The sequence below is a fragment of the Ammospiza nelsoni genome, chromosome 17 (genome assembly GCF_027579445.1).
Source record: "Ammospiza nelsoni isolate bAmmNel1 chromosome 17, bAmmNel1.pri, whole genome shotgun sequence".
NCBI classification, from domain to species: Eukaryota; Metazoa; Chordata; class Aves; order Passeriformes; family Passerellidae; genus Ammospiza; species Ammospiza nelsoni.
Window position 1 is genome coordinate 6,175 of NC_080649.1, and position 24,026 is coordinate 30,200.

Below are 24,026 nucleotides of genomic sequence, written 5' to 3' on the forward strand. Positions count from 1 at the left end.
ATGGCACCTCTTGGGGCGCACTGTGGATCCAGTATATCCCAGGTACGTTCTAGGTATAGTTCTAGGTACAGTTCTAGGTTTCTGAGGTGGTCCTGAGTCAGTGCTGAGATTGTGCTGAGTGAGTGCTGAGATGGTGCTGAATGGGTGCTGAGATGGTGCGGATTGGTTGCTGAAATGGTCCTTAGTGGGTGCTGATTGGTTGCTGAGAGGGTCCTGATTGGGGGCGGATTGGTTGCTGAGATGCTCCTGAGTCGATGCTGATCGGTTTCTGAGATGGTCCTGAGTCGCGGCGGATTGGTTGCTGAGATGGTGCTGAGTGGGTTCAGATTGGTTGCTGAGATGGTGCTGAGATGGTGCTGATTGGTTGTTGAGATTGTTTGAGTGGGTGCTGAATTGGTGCTGATTGGTTTCTGGGATGATGCTGAGTGGGTGCTGAGATGGTCCTGAGATGGTGCTGAGTGGATGCTGCGATGGTACTGATTGGGTTTTGATTGGTTGCAGAGATGGTCCTGAGTCGTTGCTCAGATGGTGCTTATTGGTTGCTAAGATGGCCCTGATTGGTTGCTGAGATGGTGCTGAATGGGTGCTGATTGGTTGCTGAGATGGCCCTGAGTGGGTGCTGAGATGGTGCTGAGTCGGTGCTGATTGGTGGTGAGATGGTGCTGAGTGGGTGCTGATTGGTTGCCGAGATGGTGCTGAGTGGGTGCTGATTGGTTGCTGAGACGGTGCTGAGAGGTTGGTGCGAAGGTCCTGAGATGGTGCAGATTGGTTGCTAAGATGGCCTTGAGTGGGTGCTGAGATGGTGCTGAATGGGTGCTAATTGGTTTCTGAGATTGTCCTGAGTTGGTGCTGATTGGTTGCTGAGATGGTGACCATCTCAGACACCAATAAGCACCCACTCAGCACCAAATAAAGACAATCTTAGGAACCAATCTGCACCCACTCAGGACCATTGCAGCAACCAGTCAACACCATCTCAGCAACCAATCAGCCCCCACTCAGAACTATATCAGCACCCACTCAGCACCATCTCAGCAACCAATCTGCATCCACTCATAACATTCTCAGCAACCAATCAGGACCCACTCATAACAATATCAGCAACCAATCAGCACCCAATCAGGACCATGGCAGCATCCACTCAGCACCATCTCAGCACCCACTCAGGACCATCTCAGTAACCAATCAGCACCAATTCAGCACCATCTCAGCACCCACTCAGGGCCATCTTAGCAACCAATCTGCACCATCTCAGGACCTTCGCACCACCCACTCAGAACCATCTCAGCACCCACTCAGGGCCATCCCAGCAACCAATCAGCAACCACTCAGCATCGTCCCAGCAACCAAACAGCGCCAACTCAGCACCATCTCAGGACCATTTCAGCAACCAAGCAGCACCCCCTCAGGACCATCCCAGCATCCATCTAGCACTATCTCAGCAGGCACTCAGCACCATCTTAGCAACCTATCAGCACTATCTCAGCAACCAATCAGCACCCACCCAGCACCATCTCAGCAACCAATCAGCACATAATCAGGACCATCTCACCAACCAATGAGCACCACCAAAGCACCATCTGAGCAAGCAATCAACACCCACTCATAACAATCTCAGCAACCAATCAGGACCCACTCATAACAATCTCAGCAACCAATCTGCACCATCTCAGGATCTTTGCACCACCCACTCAGAACCATCTCAGCACCATCTCAGCAACCAATCAGCACCCAATCAGGAACATCTCAGCAACCAATCAGCACCCATTCAGCACCATCTCAGCAACCAATCAGGGCCATCTTAGCAACCAATCAGCACCCACTCGGCACCATCTCAGCACCCATTCAGCACAATCTCAGCAACCAATCTGCATCCACTCATAACATTCTCAGCAACCAATCAGGACCCACTCATAACAATATCAGCAACCAATCAGCACCCAATCAGGACCATGGCAGCATCCACTCAGCACCATCTCAGCACCCACTCAGGACCATCTCAGTAACCAATCAGCACCATCTCAGCACCCACTCAGGGCCATCTTAGCAACCAATCTGCACCATCTCAGGACCTTCGCACCACCCACTCAGAACAATCTCAGCAACCAATCAGGACCCACTCATAACAATCTCAGCAACCAATCTGCACCATCTCAGGACCTTCGCACCACCCACTCAGCACCATCTCAGCAACCAATCTACACCTACTCAGCACCATCTCACCACCAATCAGACACATCTCAGCACCATCTCAGCAATCAATCAGCACCATCCCAGCAACCAATCAGCACACCCTCACCACCATCGGAGCAACAAATCAGCACCCACTCATAACAATCTCCGCAACCAATCAGGACCCACTCATAACAATCTCAGCAACCAATCAGGACCCACTCAGCACTATCACAGCAACCAATCAGCAACCACTCAGGACCATTGCAGCAACCAATCTGCACCTACTCAGCACCATCTCACCACCAATCAGCACCATCTCAGCACCATCTCAGCACAATCTCAGCAACCAATCATCACCTACTCAGGACCATTTCAGCAACCAATCAGCACCCCCAAAGCACCATCTGAGCAACCAATCAACACCCACTCATAACAATCTCAGCAACCAATCAGGACCCACTCATAACAATCTCAGCAACCAATCTGCACCATCTCAGGACCTTCGCACCACCCACTCAGCACCATCTCAGCAACCAATCTACACCTACTCAGCACCATCTCACCACCAATCAGACACATCTCAGCACAACCTCAGCAACCAATCAGGACCATCGCAGCAACCAATCAGCACCCACCCAGCACCATCTCAGCAATCAATCAGCACCCCCAAAGAATCATCTGAGCAACCAATCAGCACCCACTCATAAAAATCTCAGCAACCAATCAGGACCCTCTCATAACAATCTCAGCAACCAATCAGGACCCACTCAGCACCATCACAGCAACCAATCAGCAACCACTCAGGACCATTGCAGCAACCAATCTGCACCTACTCAGCACCATCTCACCACCAATCAGCAACATCTCAGCAACCAATCAGCACCCACTCTTAACAATCTCAGCAACCAATCAGCACCCACCCAAACAATCTCAGCAACCAATCAGCACCCCCAAAGCACCATATGAGCAACCAATCAGCACCCACCCAGTACCATCTTAGCAACCAATCATCACCCACCCAGCACCATCTCAGCAACCAATCAGCACCCCCAAAGCACCATCTGAGCAACCAATCAGCACCCAATCAGGACCATCGCAGCATCCACTCAGCACCATCACAGCACCATCTCAGCACCCAATCAGCACCATCTCAGCAACCAATCAGCACACCCTCACCACCATCGGAGCAACAAATCAGCACCCACTCATAACAATATCAGCAACCAATCAGGACCCACTCATAACAAACTCAACAACCAATCAGGACCCACTCAGCATCATCGCAGCAACCAATCAGCACCCACTCAGGACCATCGCTGCAACCAATCAGCACCATTTCAGCACCCACTCAGGGCCATCTTAGCAACCAATCTGCACCATCTCAGGACCTTCACACCACCCACTCAGCACCATCTCAGCACCATGTCGGCAACCAATCAGCATCCGCTCAGCACCATCTCACCACCAATCAGCACCGACTCAGCACCATCTCAGCACCCATTCAGCACCATTTCAGCAACCAATAAGCACCATCTGAGCAACGACTCAGGACCATCTCTGCAACCAATCAAAACCCAATCAGTACCATCGCAGCATACACTCAGCACCATCTCAGCACCCACTCAGCATCATCCCAGAAACCAATCAGCACCAATTCAGCACCCACTCAAACAATCTCAACAACCAATCAGCACCATCTCAGCACCATCTCAGCAACCAATCTGAACCCACTCAGCACCATCTCAGCAACCAATCCGCCGCGACTCAGGACCATCTCAGAAACCGATCAGCATCGACTCAGGAGCATCTCAGCAACCAATCCGCCCCCAATCAGGACCATCTCAGCAACCAATCAGCACCCACTAAGGACCATTTCAGCAACCAATCCGCACCATCTCAGCACCCATTCAGCACCATCTCAGCAAACAATCAACACAGACTCAGGACCATCTCAGCACTCACTCAGCACAATCTCAGCACTGACTCAGGACCACCTCAGAAACCTAGAACTGTACCTAGAACTATACCTAGAACGTACCTGGGATATACTGGATCCACAGTGCGCCCCAAGAGGTGCCATCACAGGCGCAGACAATATTCTGCCATCGACGGGGTTTTCAGGCGCAAGCTTCCAGCCTCCCTTTCGCCACCCCGCACATCCGGTTCTACTATTAGCGGCAATACCCAGCCCCTGCACCCATGTCACGGGCCTACAGTGATGTCGGCGCAAGAACGCTACTGTCTCAGGTACCAGCCCTAAGGTTGCTGCGATGTGTTAAGCCGCAATTCCAGTCCCACAATGACAAGACCAGGCCCAGTGATCTCAGCCCTTTTAGCTCTTTCCCCACAAGCTTTATTTTACTGCCAGCTCTCTTCTTGCAGCTCCAGCTCTGTTTTTCCAGCTTCAAATGCCAGCATCTGGCTCTTGGCTCCAGCTTGGAAACAATTCAGCTCCCGCACCAGCCTCCGAAAGCCCACCCCACCATCCATATGCTAGCCCTGCAGTGATTTTAGCCCCCAGCGAGCAGTCCCCAGTCACTTTGCCACCCCGTGCGTAAGTTCTCCTGGATGCCCACAGCCCCGTTCACAGGTCTAGTGCCTTTGCCATTTCCATTGACGTTGCCAGCCCCGCAGTCCACTTCCCAGCCCCACAGTGCGCCCCAAGAGGTGCCATCACAGGCGCAGACAATATTCTGCCATCGACGGGGTTTTCAGGCGCAAGCTTCCAGCCTCCCTTTCGCCACCCCGCACATCCGGTTCTACTATTAGCGGCAATACCCAGCCCCTGCACCCATGTCACGGGCCTACAGTGATCTCGGCGCAAGAACGCTACTGTCTCAGGTACCAGCCCTAAGGTTGCTGCGATGTGTTAAGCCGCAATTCCAGTCCCACAATGACAAGACCAGGCCCAGTGATCTCAGCCCTTTTAGCTCTTTCCCCACAAGCTTTATTTTACTGCCAGCTCTCTTCTTGCAGCTCCAGCTCTGTTTTTCCAGCTTCAAATGCCAGCATCTGGCTCTTGGCTCCAGCTTGGAAACAATTCAGCTCCCGCACCAGCCTCCGAAAGCCCACCCCACCATCCATATGCTAGCCCTGCAGTGATTTTAGCCCCCAGCGAGCAGTCCCCAGTCACTTTGCCACCCCGTGCGTAAGTTCTCCTGGATGCCCACAGCCCCGTTCACAGGTCTAGTGCCTTTGCCATTTCCATTGACGTTGCCAGCCCCGCAGTCCACTTCCCAGCCCCACAGTGCGCCCCAAGAGGTGCCATCACAGGCGCAGACAATATTCTGCCATCGACGGGGTTTTCAGGCGCAAGCTTCCAGCCTCCCTTTCGCCACCCCGCACATCCGGTTCTACTATTAGCGGCAATACCCAGCCCCTGCACCCATGTCACGGGCCTACAGTGATCTCGGCGCAAGAACGCTACTGTCTCAGGTACCAGCCCTAAGGTTGCTGCGATGTGTTAAGCCGCAATTCCAGTCCCACAATGACAAGACCAGGCCCAGTGATCTCAGCCCTTTTAGCTCTTTCCCCACAAGCTTTATTTTACTGCCAGCTCTCTTCTTGCAGCTCCAGCTCTGTTTTTCCAGCTTCAAATGCCAGCATCTGGCTCTTGGCTCCAGCTTGGAAACAATTCAGCTCCCGCACCAGCCTCCGAAAGCCCACCCCACCATCCATATGCTAGCCCTGCAGTGATTTTAGCCCCCAGCGAGCAGTCCCCAGTCACTTTGCCACCCCGTGCGTAAGTTCTCCTGGATGCCCACAGCCCCGTTCACAGGTCTAGTGCCTTTGCCATTTCCATTGACGTTGCCAGCCCCGCAGTCCACTTCCCAGCCCCACAGTGCGCCCCAAGAGGTGCCATCACAGGCGCAGACAATATTCTGCCATCGACGGGGTTTTCAGGCGCAAGCTTCCAGCCTCCCTTTCGCCACCCCGCACATCCGGTTCTACTATTAGCGGCAATACCCAGCCCCTGCACCCATGTCACGGGCCTACAGTGATCTCGGCGCAAGAACGCTACTGTCTCAGGTACCAGCCCTAAGGTTGCTGCGATGTGTTAAGCCGCAATTCCAGTCCCACAATGACAAGACCAGGCCCAGTGATCTCAGCCCTTTTAGCTCTTTCCCCACAAGCTTTATTTTACTGCCAGCTCTCTTCTTGCAGCTCCAGCTCTGTTTTTCCAGCTTCAAATGCCAGCATCTGGCTCTTGGCTCCAGCTTGGAAACAATTCAGCTCCCGCACCAGCCTCCGAAAGCCCACCCCACCATCCATATGCTAGCCCTGCAGTGATTTTAGCCCCCAGCGAGCAGTCCCCAGTCACTTTGCCACCCCGTGCGTAAGTTCTCCTGGATGCCCACAGCCCCGTTCACAGGTCTAGTGCCTTTGCCATTTCCATTGACGTTGCCAGCCCCGCAGTCCACTTCCCAGCCCCACAGTGCGCCCCAAGAGGTGCCATCACAGGCGCAGACAATATTCTGCCATCGACGGGGTTTTCAGGCGCAAGCTTCCAGCCTCCCTTTCGCCACCCCGCACATCCGGTTCTACTATTAGCGGCAATACCCAGCCCCTGCACCCATGTCACGGGCCTACAGTGATCTCGGCGCAAGAACGCTACTGTCTCAGGTACCAGCCCTAAGGTTGCTGCGATGTGTTAAGCCGCAATTCCAGTCCCACAATGACAAGACCAGGCCCAGTGATCTCAGCCCTTTTAGCTCTTTCCCCACAAGCTTTATTTTACTGCCAGCTCTCTTCTTGCAGCTCCAGCTCTGTTTTTCCAGCTTCAAATGCCAGCATCTGGCTCTTGGCTCCAGCTTGGAAACAATTCAGCTCCCGCACCAGCCTCCGAAAGCCCACCCCACCATCCATATGCTAGCCCTGCAGTGATTTTAGCCCCCAGCGAGCAGTCCCCAGTCACTTTGCCACCCCGTGCGTAAGTTCTCCTGGATGCCCACAGCCCCGTTCACAGGTCTAGTGCCTTTGCCATTTCCATTGACGTTGCCAGCCCCGCAGTCCACTTCCCAGCCCCACAGTGCGCCCCAAGAGGTGCCATCACAGGCGCAGACAATATTCTGCCATCGACGGGGTTTTCAGGCGCAAGCTTCCAGCCTCCCTTTCGCCACCCCGCACATCCGGTTCTACTATTAGCGGCAATACCCAGCCCCTGCACCCATGTCACGGGCCTACAGTGATCTCGGCGCAAGAACGCTACTGTCTCAGGTACCAGCCCTAAGGTTGCTGCGATGTGTTAAGCCGCAATTCCAGTCCCACAATGACAAGACCAGGCCCAGTGATCTCAGCCCTTTTAGCTCTTTCCCCACAAGCTTTATTTTACTGCCAGCTCTCTTCTTGCAGCTCCAGCTCTGTTTTTCCAGCTTCAAATGCCAGCATCTGGCTCTTGGCTCCAGCTTGGAAACAATTCAGCTCCCGCACCAGCCTCCGAAAGCCCACCCCACCATCCATATGCTAGCCCTGCAGTGATTTTAGCCCCCAGCGAGCAGTCCCCAGTCACTTTGCCACCCCGTGCGTAAGTTCTCCTGGATGCCCACAGCCCCGTTCACAGGTCTAGTGCCTTTGCCATTTCCATTGACGTTGCCAGCCCCGCAGTCCACTTCCCAGCCCCACAGTGCGCCCCAAGAGGTGCCATCACAGGCGCAGACAATATTCTGCCATCGACGGGGTTTTCAGGCGCAAGCTTCCAGCCTCCCTTTCGCCACCCCGCACATCCGGTTCTACTATTAGCGGCAATACCCAGCCCCTGCACCCATGTCACGGGCCTACAGTGATGTCGGCGCAAGAACGCTACTGTCTCAGGTACCAGCCCTAAGGTTGCTGCGATGTGTTAAGCCGCAATTCCAGTCCCACAATGACAAGACCAGGCCCAGTGATCTCAGCCCTTTTAGCTCTTTCCCCACAAGCTTTATTTTACTGCCAGCTCTCTTCTTGCAGCTCCAGCTCTGTTTTTCCAGCTTCAAATGCCAGCATCTGGCTCTTGGCTCCAGCTTGGAAACAATTCAGCTCCCGCACCAGCCTCCGAAAGCCCACCCCACCATCCATATGCTAGCCCTGCAGTGATTTTAGCCCCCAGCGAGCAGTCCCCAGTCACTTTGCCACCCCGTGCGTAAGTTCTCCTGGATGCCCACAGCCCCGTTCACAGGTCTAGTGCCTTTGCCATTTCCATTGACGTTGCCAGCCCCGCAGTCCACTTCCCAGCCCCACAGTGCGCCCCAAGAGGTGCCATCACAGGCGCAGACAATATTCTGCCATCGACGGGGTTTTCAGGCGCAAGCTTCCAGCCTCCCTTTCGCCACCCCGCACATCCGGTTCTACTATTAGCGGCAATACCCAGCCCCTGCACCCATGTCACGGGCCTACAGTGATCTCGGCGCAAGAACGCTACTGTCTCAGGTACCAGCCCTAAGGTTGCTGCGATGTGTTAAGCCGCAATTCCAGTCCCACAATGACAAGACCAGGCCCAGTGATCTCAGCCCTTTTAGCTCTTTCCCCACAAGCTTTATTTTACTGCCAGCTCTCTTCTTGCAGCTCCAGCTCTGTTTTTCCAGCTTCAAATGCCAGCATCTGGCTCTTGGCTCCAGCTTGGAAACAATTCAGCTCCCGCACCAGCCTCCGAAAGCCCACCCCACCATCCATATGCTAGCCCTGCAGTGATTTTAGCCCCCAGCGAGCAGTCCCCAGTCACTTTGCCACCCCCTGCGTAAGTTCTCCTGGATGCCCACAGCCCCGTTCACAGGTCTAGTGCCTTTGCCATTTCCATTGACGTTGCCAGCCCCGCAGTCCACTTCCCAGCCCCACAGTGCGCCCCAAGAGGTGCCATCACAGGCGCAGACAATATTCTGCCATCGACGGGGTTTTCAGGCGCAAGCTTCCAGCCTCCCTTTCGCCACCCCGCACATCCGGTTCTACTATTAGCGGCAATACCCAGCCCCTGCACCCATGTCACGGGCCTACAGTGATGTCGGCGCAAGAACGCTACTGTCTCAGGTACCAGCCCTAAGGTTGCTGCGATGTGTTAAGCCGCAATTCCAGTCCCACAATGACAAGACCAGGCCCAGTGATCTCAGCCCTTTTAGCTCTTTCCCCACAAGCTTTATTTTACTGCCAGCTCTCTTCTTGCAGCTCCAGCTCTGTTTTTCCAGCTTCAAATGCCAGCATCTGGCTCTTGGCTCCAGCTTGGAAACAATTCAGCTCCCGCACCAGCCTCCGAAAGCCCACCCCACCATCCATATGCTAGCCCTGCAGTGATTTTAGCCCCCAGCGAGCAGTCCCCAGTCACTTTGCCACCCCCTGCGTAAGTTCTCCTGGATGCCCACAGCCCCGTTCACAGGTCTAGTGCCTTTGCCATTTCCATTGACGTTGCCAGCCCCGCAGTCCACTTCCCAGCCCCACAGTGCGCCCCAAGAGGTGCCATCACAGGCGCAGACAATATTCTGCCATCGACGGGGTTTTCAGGCGCAAGCTTCCAGCCTCCCTTTCGCCACCCCGCACATCCGGTTCTACTATTAGCGGCAATACCCAGCCCCTGCACCCATGTCACGGGCCTACAGTGATCTCGGCGCAAGAACGCTACTGTCTCAGGTACCAGCCCTAAGGTTGCTGCGATGTGTTAAGCCGCAATTCCAGTCCCACAATGACAAGACCAGGCCCAGTGATCTCAGCCCTTTTAGCTCTTTCCCCACAAGCTTTATTTTACTGCCAGCTCTCTTCTTGCAGCTGTGTCCCATTCTGCGATTAGTCCTCAGATCCACAGTGAGTATCACTTGTAGCAGTGACTCTTTCTGCAGCACTGCAGTCCCCACCCCGGCCCCAGTGATTTCAGCTCCAGTCCCACAAGCTTTATTTAACTGCCAGCTCTTCTTTTGCACTTTCTGCTCTAAATCTTCACAGTAGTGCCACACAATACTACTTGTGCTTCTCAGGACAGGATCTTTCTTTTAGCTCTCGTTCTTGAGCTCTGATCACAGCCCTTACAGCAATTTCAATTCCAACCATGCAGTTCACCTCCCCGCTCCGCAATCCCTATCCCAGCCCCACGGGGGTTTTACACCAAACCCTACCATATTTCTGTCTCCTCCAGGTCTGCTGCCTCAGCTCCAACTCCTCAGCTTCCTACTGGCTGCAGCTAAAAGCTGCTCATGCTTCTCACTGCACCTTGGGGCTGTTGATAAGGCCACAAATCAGTTACTGCCATCATTACAATTTCAGTATCTCTAGATGCTGTCCCATCCACCCACCCAGCCCTAAGTGGCAACCCTAAGTGGCATCCCAACTCTGGGGACACTGGAGGCCTGAAGCTCAACATCCACCCTCCCCCTCACCCTGGCTCTCAGCCCAGCACCTGCACAAAGGCCTCCTCACCTCCCCTCAGGCAGCTCCAGGGGCTGGCAATAGCCACTGGACTCCTGCCCCCCCCCATCCCAAAAGGCACTCTTGGGCTGGTTCTTGGGCCCTAGAACCCTCTGAGCCCCCACACCCTCAGCCCCTTGTTGGTACCACAGGGCAGGGGCTGGGAACCCCCAGGCATAACCTGCAGGCCCTGTGCTGCAGCTCCATGCCTTCCTCCCATGGCATTTATCTAGCCTCAGCATTTCCACCACTCCACGTTGTTTTGGGCCTGGCTCATGCCAAAATCATTATTCCACACCCTGGGGTTTTATGTCCCCACTGCTCTCACAACTGGTGCTTCAGCCCCAGTCCCACAACCCTTACCCAATTAACATGAGATATCTAGTAAAGAAAACAAATCAAACCAAAAAGATGTATTAAAACGGGCAATAATAAAATAACACAATTAAGAAAAAAAACATTACAAGTAAAAACAAAATAAAGTAATAAAAATACAAAAAGCAAGCTTTATTCCTTGTATTCTGAACATTTCTTTAAATCCAGAAACCGCGAAACGGCTACTTTCCAGCCCCCAGTGACAGCAGGCAGTGCCCCCCCCCCCCCCCGCACCGCGCCACTCCAGGCCCCACACCAGCCGCCGGCTACCCGAGCCACGCAGGGCGCGGCAGAAAGAACTGGACACGGCCGGCCCCAGATACGGCCGCAGGCGTCGCGTCCGTGCTCACCAGCGCTCCCCGGATCAGCTGCCGCGGGGGTCCCGTCCTGGCGCAGCGCCGCTCCTCGGACCGCGCATCCGCAGCTCCTGTCGCTCCCAGCTTCACCGCCGAACTGACGCCATGGCGCCCGAACGCACGCTATTTATGCCCCACGGGCGGACAGCCAGCCAATCACAACCCGAGGCAGCGCCTGCCGGCTCCACCAATCCCAGCCCGCCCATTCCCGCCGCGCTCCGCTCCGCGACTCCCCGCGGTCCCCTCAAGCGCTGCTCCCGCCGCCGCCATTGCTGTGGCCGCGTCCGCCCGCTGCCCGCCGCCTGCCCGCTTCCCTGGACCAGAACCTGATCCCGACCAGGACCTGAACTGGAAGCTCCCGGCCGCCCTTCCCGTCCGCAACAGCGCCTGCCGAGGCAGCGGCAGCGGGGACGCTGCTCCGCCGGCTCCCAAAGCGGCGGTGGCGGGAGCGGCGCCTCAGACGTACGGGCGAGCGGGGCCAGTCTGAGGCGGCGAGCCGCGACTGAGCGGGCTGAGATCGGCGAGACCGCTTCCGGTTTGAAAGGGCGGCTGTGATTGGACAGGGCGGACGGAGAAAGGCGGGCCGTGATTGGCAGGCTTAGGAGCCGTCAGGCTGAGGCCCGTGGGAGCGTGGGGCGGAGCTCGGGCTGCCCGAAGGGCTCGCAGGCGGCGGCGGCGGCGGCGGCGGCGGCGGCGGCGGCGGTCGCGCTCGCCAAACCCCCGTCCCCTTCTCCGGCCTTCTCTCGTGCCCAGGTCCCGGCGAAAAGACCCCCGCAGAGCCCCTACCGGAGCGCCCCATCGGCACTCGGGGCAGGAGGCGGAGAGGAGTGTAGCCCGGGAGGGGTTCCGGGTCGGGAAGACGGACTCTGCGGCAGCAGCACGGACTAGGGAGCGGCGGCGACATGGTGAGGAGGGGGCTCGGCAGCAGCGAGTGGGGTGGGCGTGCAGAGCCCGCTGCGGGCTCTGGGTGCCTCTTCTACCGCAGTGCTTCCGCTTCTGCGGGGACTTGGCCTGCCCCGACTGGCCGAGATCAGCACCCTGGCCAAAGTTAAGTGCCCGCGTCCCCCTGCCCGCCCTCCGCCTGCTGCGGGCCCGCTGCTCACCCTCCTTCTTCCCCACAGTGGTCGTTTGTTATAGATGATAAAACAATATTGGCTTTCCCATTCATAGATTAGCTTTTTGCATCACAAGTATTTTGATATGGTACAATTTGCACTTACTTTTAACTGCCTTGTATAGTGTAATATGCCAGTTTATGTATGTACTGTGTATTTCATATGAATAGTAGTGTGATAAATATATCGTAGGCTTTAGGAAAATGTTAAAATAGAAACTAAAATACTTCTATGTAACTAACTCAGAGAATGGTGTAAAGCAGTTATTGTGTTTCTTGTATCTGCGGACTGGCCCTACTAAGTGGTAAGATAACAGTGACAAAACCAAAGCATAAGTATCCAGGAAGATTTATCGACTCTGTCGGCGCTGTGTTACATTGTAAACCCTAAAAACTCCTCTTTGGACCCCTTCTGCCAAGCTGGTAGAATCTGCTCGGACTCTTGGAGCTGTCTGCAGGCACAGGGTGTTTCATGAAAAGGGGATTACCTTCAGTTGGCCACACCGTTGTTTTCGTGTTGTTCAGTAACTAAGGGATGTCAAAGCTTGCTTTAATTTCAATCTCGCTTTTAGTTTCTATAGTCTCAAAATCTTTTGCCAGGCAATCATATTTATAAGGTTTTCCTGTTTCATCTTCCCCAACATCTCCCCCATTCTGATGAACAACTAAGATATTAGACACTGTTTGACTCATAATTCTTTGCACATGCTGAAGTATACAGGGTGCTGCTACTAAAACTACAATTATTACTATTAGAATAATCAAGCCTATTTTACAGAGTTCTTTTAGGCAAGGTGCAAAAGCTCTGACCATCAAACAAACTGTCTAGCCAAGATGGGTCACCTATTGTAATTTGGTTAGCTAAAGCCTTTAGGTTCTGTAGCTGTTTATGAATGGAAGCAGAATGATCAGATAAGTTCATACAACATAATCCTTCAAAATCTTCACAACCATGCCCGTGTGCTAGTAAAAGAAAATCAATGGCAGCTCTGTTTTGTAAAATGGCATGTCTGATCGCTTCTTCATCTGTCAACAAATCACTGATTGTAGTAGAGGTGACATTTACTTCTCTGCTGAGCCAACACCCTAACTTGTTTAATTTAATGTGTCAGTGCAGCTGAGGAGCCCCACTGAAGTAGAAAAATGCTTGCAACAATTGCTTTTCCAGAGTTCCAAGAGTGAAAATTGCTATCACAGTTGCTTTCATATTGATGTCCCCAGGAGGATTTAATCTTTCTGCTTTTCTTTTTGACTTTGTCTCTTTGACACTAGGAGCAGTTATTTTAAGTTGTCCCAAGGCACAAGGGCCACCATCTATTTTTGAGGGTATACCTTGCCAGGCCCTGTCTCCACAGATAAGCCAGATTCCTCTAGGGAATCGAATTGGAAGTTTGTTAAAATGATCTGCACGAGGTGCATCATACGTAAGAAGCTTAGTTTGATTGCATCAAGAAGTCATATTGCTATAAAATTGTGGGATATGGGGTAACGTTTAAATGAGGGCTGTCTTCTCCTAGGAAATGAAAGAAGTAACAGGTATCCATAGCTAATGAGCCTAGGATTTCTAGCTCTTGAAGGCCATATTAATCAGCTTTAGAATTATCAATATAACTTTGGTGTTTCTGGCTGGGAGTTGGACATACATGCTGATCATCATATCACCAATATTTATCAGGAGTAACATTATCAAAACCTTTTGGGAAAGGTGCTCCAACTAGACAGGTTGAAAAAGGTTTGTCAGGGCTTGTGTCAGATAGACAGATGGTATCAGAGCCTGCAGACCTGGCTAAAGCAACCCAGACATTCATCTTTGGTTGATTTACAGGTAAAGCTTCTGTTTGTGCTGCCTGTGCAGCTGCTTGCGCTGTTAGAGCTGTAAAAGCCCTTTCAATTTTTTCTCCTAGAGTTTTTCCGAGTTCCTTTGCCTGGATAATTGCCACTTGCTGCGGACTCCCAATTTTGTTACACACATCAATCATTTCAGGCACTGTGGGTTTTTCTTTTCCTAGGGCTTTGATAACTCTTTTACATTCGGCATTGGCATTATTTTCAGTAATGTCCCGTATCATTATTGGGCGAGCTATATCATCGCCACATTGTCTTTCTGCTGCTTGGATTACCCGGTCCACAAATGTGGTAAATGGTTCAGACAAGTCTTGGCTAATCAGATTATAGGCTTTTTCAAAACTTCCTGCAGGCTAAATTTGGAAAAAGGCTCTGCAAGCCATCTCTTTAATGTCATCTAACACTGTTTTGGGTAAATTCACTTGATTATCATTCTGATCATCCGGAGGGTCACCAGTCAGCTTAGATATGACAAGGGTATGAAGGTTGCATCGGTACTTTGTCCATAAGTGGCTAGTACCCCTGTAAGCAGTCTTTTCCATTTGAGTTCCCATAGCATATACTGTGAGTCTGTGAGAATTATACTAGCAAGATTTTTACAGTCATTTGGTGTGAGTGTATGTCCTTCCAGGGTACTTTTTAGCAGTTGCTTAAATTATGGGGAGCAGATACCACTGTCCCTTATTGCTTTTCACAATTCTTTTATCTCATGAGGTGGGATAGCCACCCCGGCCCCGGCCCGCTCCTCACCGTCAGTGACCCAGCGCCCGGATCATCCCCCGCTTTACGGGAGCGGAAGCGCGAGGGCTCAGTGGGTGGGGCCGCGGCTCAACGCAGCTGCCGCCGTGAGGGCGAGGCCGTCAGGACTCTGGGCCAGGGGGGGCCCCGAACGGCACCACAGGAGGCGGCATAGTGACCGCAGATGGCGTGCTCGGCGTTCACTGATGGCAACAGTGACGCTTCCACAGGTTGTGTTGGAGGAGTCCATTTTATTCCGTATTACGTACACAGAATTGCCAGGTATTACTATAACTACGCTTTTGTAACAACTCAGTGATTTCATTGCACCTTTCTGCCATATTCTGACCAACTTCCATTTAACCTGACAGCCAAAGACGACATCGACCTTTGAACACGAATCGGTGTAGTGGTATGGTCTGCACTGCTGTGGCAGAAAACGTTTCTTTTTCCGCTAAAGTGTGTCCAGAAATCTTTTTAGCATATAGATGAAATAGCATGTTCTTAATACTGTATTTAGTACCTTTCTTAAAACACCTTGCAGCACTGGTCTTGAGCTGATTTATATTCACTCCAACTTCTACCACACTTGATCAATAAAAATAGCAAAAGCTGGGACTAGGCACAGAGAATCTTTAAGTTCGTGTCAAATACTGGTCGTACCAAAGAACTGTTACAAATGTTGTCAGAAACTAGCTAACTGTTCTCATAAGGGTGTGCCCTCACTCTACTACAATGTGTTTGCTTTAGGGCATAAATTGAAACAAAGTCAAGAATACTCACAAGAAGGCAAATCGTCTTTGTGGCATAATACATGTTCAGTTTAATTTACATTAGGTACCATCCAAGTTTCTTCACAGAGTGTAATTCCAAATTCCTGTATCGCCATGGAGGTGCTCATCATCCTTTGACCCATTAAGAAATGATGCCACTGCAGTTGCCAGTTGGTGCCTTACATACTCAACACTGGAATTTCCAGCTGTAAAATTTAGTTTTCATATGACATCAGTTATTCTGGCTTTTAAACACCAAAACATTTTTGTCACAGAATTCACTAAATAATTTTGAAGTCATTTACAGTGAACTGAATTCGACTTTTGATTATAGAGTGCTAATCTGCAATAATTCAAAGAACTACTGCAATACTACCAAACAGGATTTTAGAAATACTGTGCAAATTACACTGCTAACAGTTTAAATGTGCAGATAACATGTTCTACAAAAATGCTGTATAAGTTTTTTCCCAGAAAAGTTTCTCAAAGCAAAAAGAAAAAAATATTTTGTCACTAATTTTAAGCTAATTTATTTAGCTCAAAGGTTCTTTGTTTTGTTGAAGTGCCAATTCTGAACATATAACTGTAAAAGAAAAAGATATATGTATTTATGTATATACATGTATTCCTGGACATTAAATTCTCCTTTGACAAATAGTTCATGTAATAAAGGGCATGCTGGTCCGGCAGGAATAAGTAAAAACAAACAAACAGAAAACCAAACAAACCGCTCCAAAAAAAAATCAAAAAACAACTTATCTGGAATTAATCCAGATAAACCGTGCCCCTTCACAGCCAGCACCAGTCTGTTCTACTAAAAACTACATGTGGTATGGTACTTGCATAACAAAAATCAAAGAGAGGGGAAAAAAGAAACAGGCAACTTCAAAAAGGGAAAAAAAACAATCCAAAAAGATACAGAGAAAACTTCAAGTGTTATAAAAGAAATCAAGCCTTGTGGTTAAAATGCAGAAGTGGAGTTACTTAACAGACACCTTTGTTCTATTAATGATGTAATATCAGTTTCCTTTTGAACTGACACCTTAAGGACTGGAGACAAATTTCAGTTACAACAGCAGTCAAAATTTTTCTATAAAGCTAGAATTTCAAGTCATCAACAGATTTTTTAAGGACAAAGTAAGTCCTTGTGGACAGGAATCAAAATCTAAGTACTTATTAAAAACTGTCTACTGAATTTTACCTCCAGATATGCCAGATTATTTAACTGTTATTGTGACTGAAAACAGCATTAAGGTATTCACATTCTGAGCAGACAACAAGGAAAAAGAATGATACCAAAAAAACTCACCAAGATTTCCTTTGTATGCAATACCATGCTGACCTAATAAAACTCTAAGTTTTTTTATTTCTTCAGAAAGTTGCTTGTATTCCTAAGAAAGAAAACACATTAAAAATAGTCCTCCCACTTTTCAAATACATACCTAGATTGGGAGCTTTTAAGAAAAAATGCCTCTGCACAGCTGTTACATCTCTTGGCTTTGAAGAACTTAAAATGCTTGTTCCAGGAATATAGAGCAAATTTTAGAAAAAGATACATGTCTGTGTTGCCAAAAGAGGAACCAGCTTTTTTCAAGCCCAAGAGTAAAAATTAGAAATGCTTTCTGTAACTATTTCAAATCTGTCTTGAACTAGCATTTTATCACAGAACAAATCTTAAGTTTGCCTCAGGACTACCCTTATTTTACAATTATTGTAATTCTGCCGTCTGGAAATTCTTCCAACTCTTGGCCTAGTAACTTCATGTTCTTGCTCTCAGCAGTTTCTGTTACCTTACAGACAGGGATTGCTTAGTTCTATTGAGATTCAAAGTATGTCCCTGAAATCTCAGAAAGCCCCTATTTTTTGCTGTGTTTTGGTGTTTACGTAAATAAAGATAGAGCAAAAGAATAAGTATTTAAGATTATGTGTTTACCAAACCAGCCAATTTATGTCAGTTAAGCTATGATGAAGCCAAAAAAAGAAATAGAAATTATAAAATACTGTATTGATAATAAGTGAAAAAATAATCATGTGACTGTTCCAGCTCTTATGAGATCAAAACGGTGATCTTTACATTGAAGTATATTCACCTTAACCATGGTTTTATTTGATTATATTCATTAATTACTACGTGGTGTTTTGTCTTTGCTACCTTTTTCAAATAAAAAGAAAACAGCAACTGCCTCTCTGTATTGTAATAAATGAATTCCCATCCATGCTCTTTTTCGGATGGTCAGGTTGTGCTCTTTTAGGCTGAGCACGCCTTCTGCCTCTGTTTTCCCCATTCCAACTCTGTTGTAGAAGAACTGTTCACATACACAAGAGTCATTCAGAAATAAATACAGCCATTCTGCCTTTTGCTTGTGCAACAGCCAATGCATTCTTCCACAAGTCTGGGTAATTATCCACAGAGATAATTAAAAGTGTCAACATTCTCGAGGTTGGTTACACATTTATCTTCACTAGTAATTTCTTCCTGTCTTCAGACTGATATTCCCCAGAAAGAGTACCTACAGGGTGTTCATAACCCAAGCGCATACACCAATTCCTTCTAACCCCTATCTTCTTACTGGCCATTCATTTTTGCTGGTTTGATTTTGACTTAGGGCCTATAATAAAGATACCGAATCACACTACATGCAGGCTGTAACATATTGAAACCAGAAAAGATAACTCCATTAAGAGATTCAGCTGAACACCAAGGGCATATACATAATGCTCTCCCACTGATACTGTCATATAGTGAAAAGGTGGCAATTCCACATTGTAAACATTATGCTCTATACCTTACTGCACTTTTCCACTGTTTCAAATTCCAGAGTTATTTTCTTACTCTGTTTTTCAACTTCATTTTCTTCTGTTGCTTTTAGAAGTCCTGCTTCCTCAAAAATCTCTTTCAGAATTTTTTTGTAACCCTAGAAAAGAAAGTTTCCAAAAGGTGACAGATCAATCTATTCAACTCTCATCCCTGCTTGCAGTTTGCACTGGCCATTCCAAGTCCTCAAGCTTCATTACCATTTCATATAGCAGTTACAGAACACAAAAATTACTATTTGCATACTGCAGAATAAATAAAGGAGAAAACTACATACAGAAGCCAGGTTTGGCTATTTGACAGTAATATTTTTTTTTTTACCACATAGAGTTGGAAGAATTAATAAACCTGGTTGGTTATTAGTTCATCGTACAGAAGCTGCTCTGCTTCGTCCCACTTCCTCTGCAGTGCTTCAGTCAGAGTTGGATAAACTGAAAAATGGAAGTCAAACCACATAAGAACCAGGAGCACTATCCTGCATTAGTTAATTCCTCCTCTAGTATCATGCAAGAATATTTAAGAACTCAATGTTTCTTTACAGTACACAGTCTCCACTGCTTTCAAGAGCTGGGCTTACGCTTAAATTGCACTTCACACATTTAAAGTTTCTGGAGAATGACCAGAATTTTTTCTTATTTCCAGATCCAAGGCCTAATACTCCTTTGGTCAATGTAATTCTAATGGAGCTTTTTTGTAATTTAAGTAAATTGGCAGATACTACAGGGCTTATTCCTACAGTCCAAGAAAAGGAAAGAAAAAAAAATCATTCACTGGGTCTATACTAGCAATGACAAAAAAAAAAAAAATTAATCCCAAATAAAAAAATTAGTTGAGAAATACCTAGGTGTTATAATGACTGGCATTTTAAAAATCACTTCATATAATATGTTAACATTTAATACTAATTTATACTAAGGTACTAACTCAACCTAAAAATGGACACTCTGAGGATAGTGTATATGCTAGCTGTTCCACAAAGTATTTTTTTTAAATTTTACCTAAAAGTGAGTGAGGATGGCACACGAGAGGAGTCTCAAATGTCAGAGAGTAAACACAAGTACTTGGCTCAGACACATAAGCCAATTTATTGCTCTTTCCACAAATAAGATGAACCTAAACATCAGGAAAAACAAAGATGAGCAAAAAATGTCTACATGAAACACCATCACTGGTCTATTTGGTGTGTTCCAATGCTAGCAGATGCATTTCTGTACATATTGTCATGTCAAAGCTTCCAGCGCCTTTTTCCATTAAAAAAAAAAAAAGAAAAAGCATCAGAGCAAGCACATAATCCATTTATTTTATCAAATGTGAAAACTGTTTTCTCTAATGGGAAATGATTCTCCTGACCAACCATTGTTCCTTGGACTACTAAGTACTATATTTTCAGCAGAATGAGAGTAAAAAGGACAGTGAATAGGACACCTTAAGAATCTCGTCTAACATAAGCACAATCTTCTTAAATTTTATTTCTGACCAGTGTGCTAATTTAAGAATATAAGACACATCCAGACTGCAGAGAATTGTTTTCATCTTTAGATTTGCAGCACTAATATTTTTTGTCTTCAAAATGAAATGTCAGTGAAAAATTCAATCACAATATCAAAGGTCATACAAGAATATGAATTCTTTCTGCAGTTTCTATGGGAAATAAAGATGTTAAGCAGGCACCTCCATTAGAGTATAACATTTTCACCATGGCCAGGATATGGCAGCCAAGTTGGCAGCTAATTGCAAGAGATTCAACAAGGTGAAGTGCTGGGTAATGCACTTCGATCATAACAACCCCGTGCGCTGCTCCAGGCTTGGGCAAGGATAGCTGGAAAGCTGCCTGGTGGAAAAAGACGTGGGAATGCTGGTTGAAAGGTGCTACTCATCAGACTTGTGCTCCAGACCCTTCCACAGCTCCAGTGCCCTTCTCCAGACATGCTCCATCACCTCAAAGTCTTTCTTGAAATGTCCCTAGTGCTTGTTCTAACACCATAAATAGCTTCTCAGCATGCTACTGTTAACTGCCGAATTCTTTTCCCTCCTTTTTCCTGGATGTTTTTAATAGGCTGGCATCTTGAATTCTGCAAAGAGCTCTTTCTCTTTATTTTGCCTGACACACATTAAAAAGCACTGTACTGTATTTCTAAGGTAATAATTATACAACTCTTTCAAGGAAAAAATGAGTTGTAAGTAACCAATGAGAATACATAGGTAAATATCCTCAAAATTTTATCCTGATTCTAGCTTTCCTCCTCCAGTCATTCACACAGTCACTGAAGGAATTCATCTTTATGTTTTCTATCACAGCTTAAATGATGACTTCTTCAGGGTAGGAATGTTTCAGTTTGTAGTCTCACAAGTGTTTGCAGAGTCATGCTGTCTGAATTAGCATAGTTTAAGTTATTTTACCTTTGTCTGTCTGCTCTTAGTTTCACAGGAGTCTCCTTCCCTCATCCACATTCCAACAAATGTGTTATTGTCAATTTCCCATTCATGCCAGATTCTGAAAAAAGAGGACACTAATTTGTTTTAAGTTACTGTACAGAAAAAGATGAACCCTCAGGAAGAAAACCAAGAATACCCTTATACCATGTTCAATTTAAGTGTATATACTTAATTTCTGTTGTCTCAGGATTTCCACTTCCTACAGCCAACACCTTGGAAGCAGTGTAGTTTGTTATCCATGTTGCTATATAGGACACATCAAGAGCACTTTTTGAGAGCAGAGTTTTGGATCCAATTTCAGTTTGGAAACCATTTGCAGTTAGAAATCTGTGTTTAAGTCTAGTAAAATAAAGTTTATAGATCAATCCCACAATGAAGTCCACGAGGCTAAGTACCCTGTGCAACTCAGTTTGATTGCAGGATTTTTAGTGCTGATGAGAGCACCTACAAACGCTAGTCTACTTCTGCTAGTCCTAAAGCAAATGATACCCTCAGCATGGTGATGTACAGTTTCCTCACATACCCGCTTACTGTTTTGCACATAGGAGAAAAAGACATATCTATATACAAAATATCTAGAAAAGCAATGGTCTGGTTTATACTTAGATTTATTTTAGGTATTATGATTTGGTGGTATTATGATCCAGCGTATTTTTAAATACTTTGGGATACTTTTTTTTGGTTCTACATTGAATGTTTTATAACTTTTTATATTGTTTAACTATCATTAGGTATGAAGCACTCTTTTTCATTTTATAATATTTGTACTTAACCCAAACTGCAAATAGTTAATGGCCATGAAATCTGTGTTAATATAAGCTGTAGTTAGACATTATTGAATTTTTCACATGAACATATCCCACTTGCAGTTGGCAGGGGTTATTAATCAGTCTCCAGCTAAAATAGGAGGTTAGTATTTATCAACCAAAAAAAAAAAAACCCCGAATTTTTCAAGACAGGGTATTTTTAAGTATAGTGCGTTGGGAACTACCATGATCTAAACTGACCAATGCAAGAATCTTAGTTTTAAAACAGCCTCATTTTTACAATCTATGAAGTGGCCTGCTGACAACATAGCTAAAACGTAAAAAGTCTAAGTGCCTCACCCTAAAATCCCACTATACGCATTCCATCGAAAAGTTTGCTCATGCTGAGTGACATTATGGAAAGGACAAAACTCATACTTGTACCTTAAAAGGAGAGAAAAGAAACAGAAAATAAGAAATGTTTCAGACTGGAATAAAAAGCTAGTTTATTCCCAGTAAGTATATAAACAAATATCCAAATCCATTACTCACATGGATTCCACAAAACTGAAACACTTGCCAGCAAGCCTAAAGAGATGTGCAGGGCCTAAAAACATCACAAGAGATGACATAAAGGAAAAAGAATGTTTTGGTTAAATTTAAGCAAGCTACTGTGGTGACAAAATTGTGAGGAGTACGTGACAAATTTAATTTTCTGCTGTACATAAGGAAATTTTTATCTTTCATATGAATTACTGTAAGTTCTCACTAGCACAATACTGGATTGCATCACGTTCTTTAATGCTTTTCATTCTCACTACCCAGTGAAATAGATAAGCCTAATTTGACAACAAAAATGAGAAACCTGTGTAAAAATAAAACATTTGGAGGTGAGGTCCATAAAAGAAGTCATCAGTGCAGATCTTGCCAAAATCTAGAAATCACTGAAACTCTTGCTTGGCATCTGTCTCCAAATTCATCCAAACTCTGAAAGTTTATACTAGCAAAGCTCATTTGTTCAAAATGTTGACAGTGCTCCATATTAAAGTTTCACTGAGATTCTCAAACTGGATTTTTTTTTTCCATTTGCCTTCATGGTCTGATCCAGGTAACATTCAACAAGATAAAACTTCTGCCGTCAGACAGGTCAGCAGATGTAATTCTATTCTTTTTGTATTGACTACAAGGCTTGTTGCCAAGGAAATCCAAGACTGGAAACTTGCTGTTAAAAAGAGGAAGAAAAGTTCTGAACTACGTGCTAGAGAAGTACTTCAGTATCTCTCGTATGTGGAAATTTACCTTGTAATTACTAAATATTAATGAGGAAAGAAGAAAAGAGATAACGAAGCAAATAAAGTAAAACCCCATCCTGGATGCTAATTCCCCACTGTCAGGATTGCGTGGGTACTTTTTCCAACTATCTAGACAATCAATCCTACAAACAAAGGTCAGACTACCAGAAACACGCCCTCCAGAATGCTTTAACCACTGGGATACAGGGATACTGGGATACAGGCAGGTGCTCTTTCCCAAGTATTCTTCTGACTGCATGATCTTGCGTTTCATTCTAGAGATGGGCTTGGCCAAAGGGTTTGCTCCTCTACTACATGAAATCTGTGCCTCAGTGATTAGCATGGTCTCCCCGCAAATGAAAAACAGCAGATGTGAATGTGTCCGTAAGGAATGCATTAAACTCATGTCTCCCTTTCCAGGGCAGATGCTGTAGAAGAGAAACTACCAGAATTATTACCCCAACTGTTTTGTAGAAGAAAAGAAAAAGGATGGTTTCCATGCTAAAGAAATAATCGTGCAAGACAGGGTTCCATGCACACTCCCAATTTTTGGCTACATGTAAGATCCCACAACAAAGAAAGAAGGATTTCTGGTGTGCTGTCCTTTTTTCCTACTACTTTTGGCATCTTCCCATTCAGCATTCTGTTACTAATCCCATTTCTAACTATATCACATTTCACATGCAGTACATGCAGAATTATACACTTGAGTTTATAAAATGTGACAAGAAACATTAAGCATAATCATATTCAATGTCGTCATATCAAAATGCCTTTCTTGAATCTCAACAAGGTTTAAATTTCTGCCTAAGGTTAGCAGAGAGACAAGAGTTACTCCCTTTTGCTTAGTCTTTGCCTTCAGTGTTTATCTGCTCTCCTCTAGAGATGGCCTAGAATTTCGTACATTCCTGTTCATTTTGCTTAAGGGCTGCATTTATGTTGCAACACGGAGGCTGCATGTGAAACTGAGCCCCTCTGACTGGCTCCAAGACTACTCTTA

General features: G+C 47.0%; 3 protein-coding genes across 3 annotated transcripts in view; 2 read left to right on the forward strand and 1 right to left on the reverse strand.

Moving 5' to 3' along the window:
• LOC132081101 (skin secretory protein xP2-like) lies at positions 1–12,155 on the forward strand. Its single transcript, XM_059484631.1, has 3 exons — positions 1–42; positions 11,080–11,729; positions 11,831–12,155. Exons 1-3 carry the CDS (start codon positions 1–3, stop codon positions 12,153–12,155), a joined length of 1,017 nt encoding a protein of 338 aa, XP_059340614.1.
• The window catches only part of TSR3 (TSR3 ribosome maturation factor), a 16,953-nt gene continuing 4,995 nt past the window's right edge, over positions 12,069–24,026 (forward strand). The window contains exon 1 of the mRNA XM_059484747.1: positions 12,069–12,172. The gene's annotated coding sequence lies outside the window, so the exon portion shown is untranslated. The remainder of the gene's footprint in view (positions 12,173–24,026) is intronic.
• Positions 15,764–24,026, reverse strand: part of GNPTG (N-acetylglucosamine-1-phosphate transferase subunit gamma) — a 10,417-nt gene continuing 2,154 nt past the window's right edge. The window contains 8 exon segments of the mRNA XM_059484632.1: positions 15,764–15,943; positions 17,047–17,128; positions 18,524–18,652; positions 18,901–18,983; positions 19,551–19,665; positions 20,953–21,046; positions 22,095–22,178; positions 22,287–22,341. Of these exon segments, the coding sequence (XP_059340615.1) occupies positions 15,819–15,943; positions 17,047–17,128; positions 18,524–18,652; positions 18,901–18,983; positions 19,551–19,665; positions 20,953–21,046; positions 22,095–22,178; positions 22,287–22,341 (767 nt within the window). The 3' untranslated portion in view covers positions 15,764–15,818.

What these genes read in the sequence shown, in the direction of transcription:
- LOC132081101 (XM_059484631.1), top strand. Translation starts at nt 1, where the DNA reads ATGGCACCTCTTGGGGCGCACTGTGGATCCAGTATATCCCAG. An exon ending in GTGGATCCAGTATATCCCAG is followed by an intron (nt 43 to 11,079) that starts GTACGTTCTAGG and finishes CTTTAAATCCAG; the next exon opens with AAACCGCGAAACGGCTACTT. An exon ending in GCGGGAGCGGCGCCTCAGAC is followed by an intron (nt 11,730 to 11,830) that starts GTACGGGCGAGC and finishes GTGATTGGACAG; the next exon opens with GGCGGACGGAGAAAGGCGGG.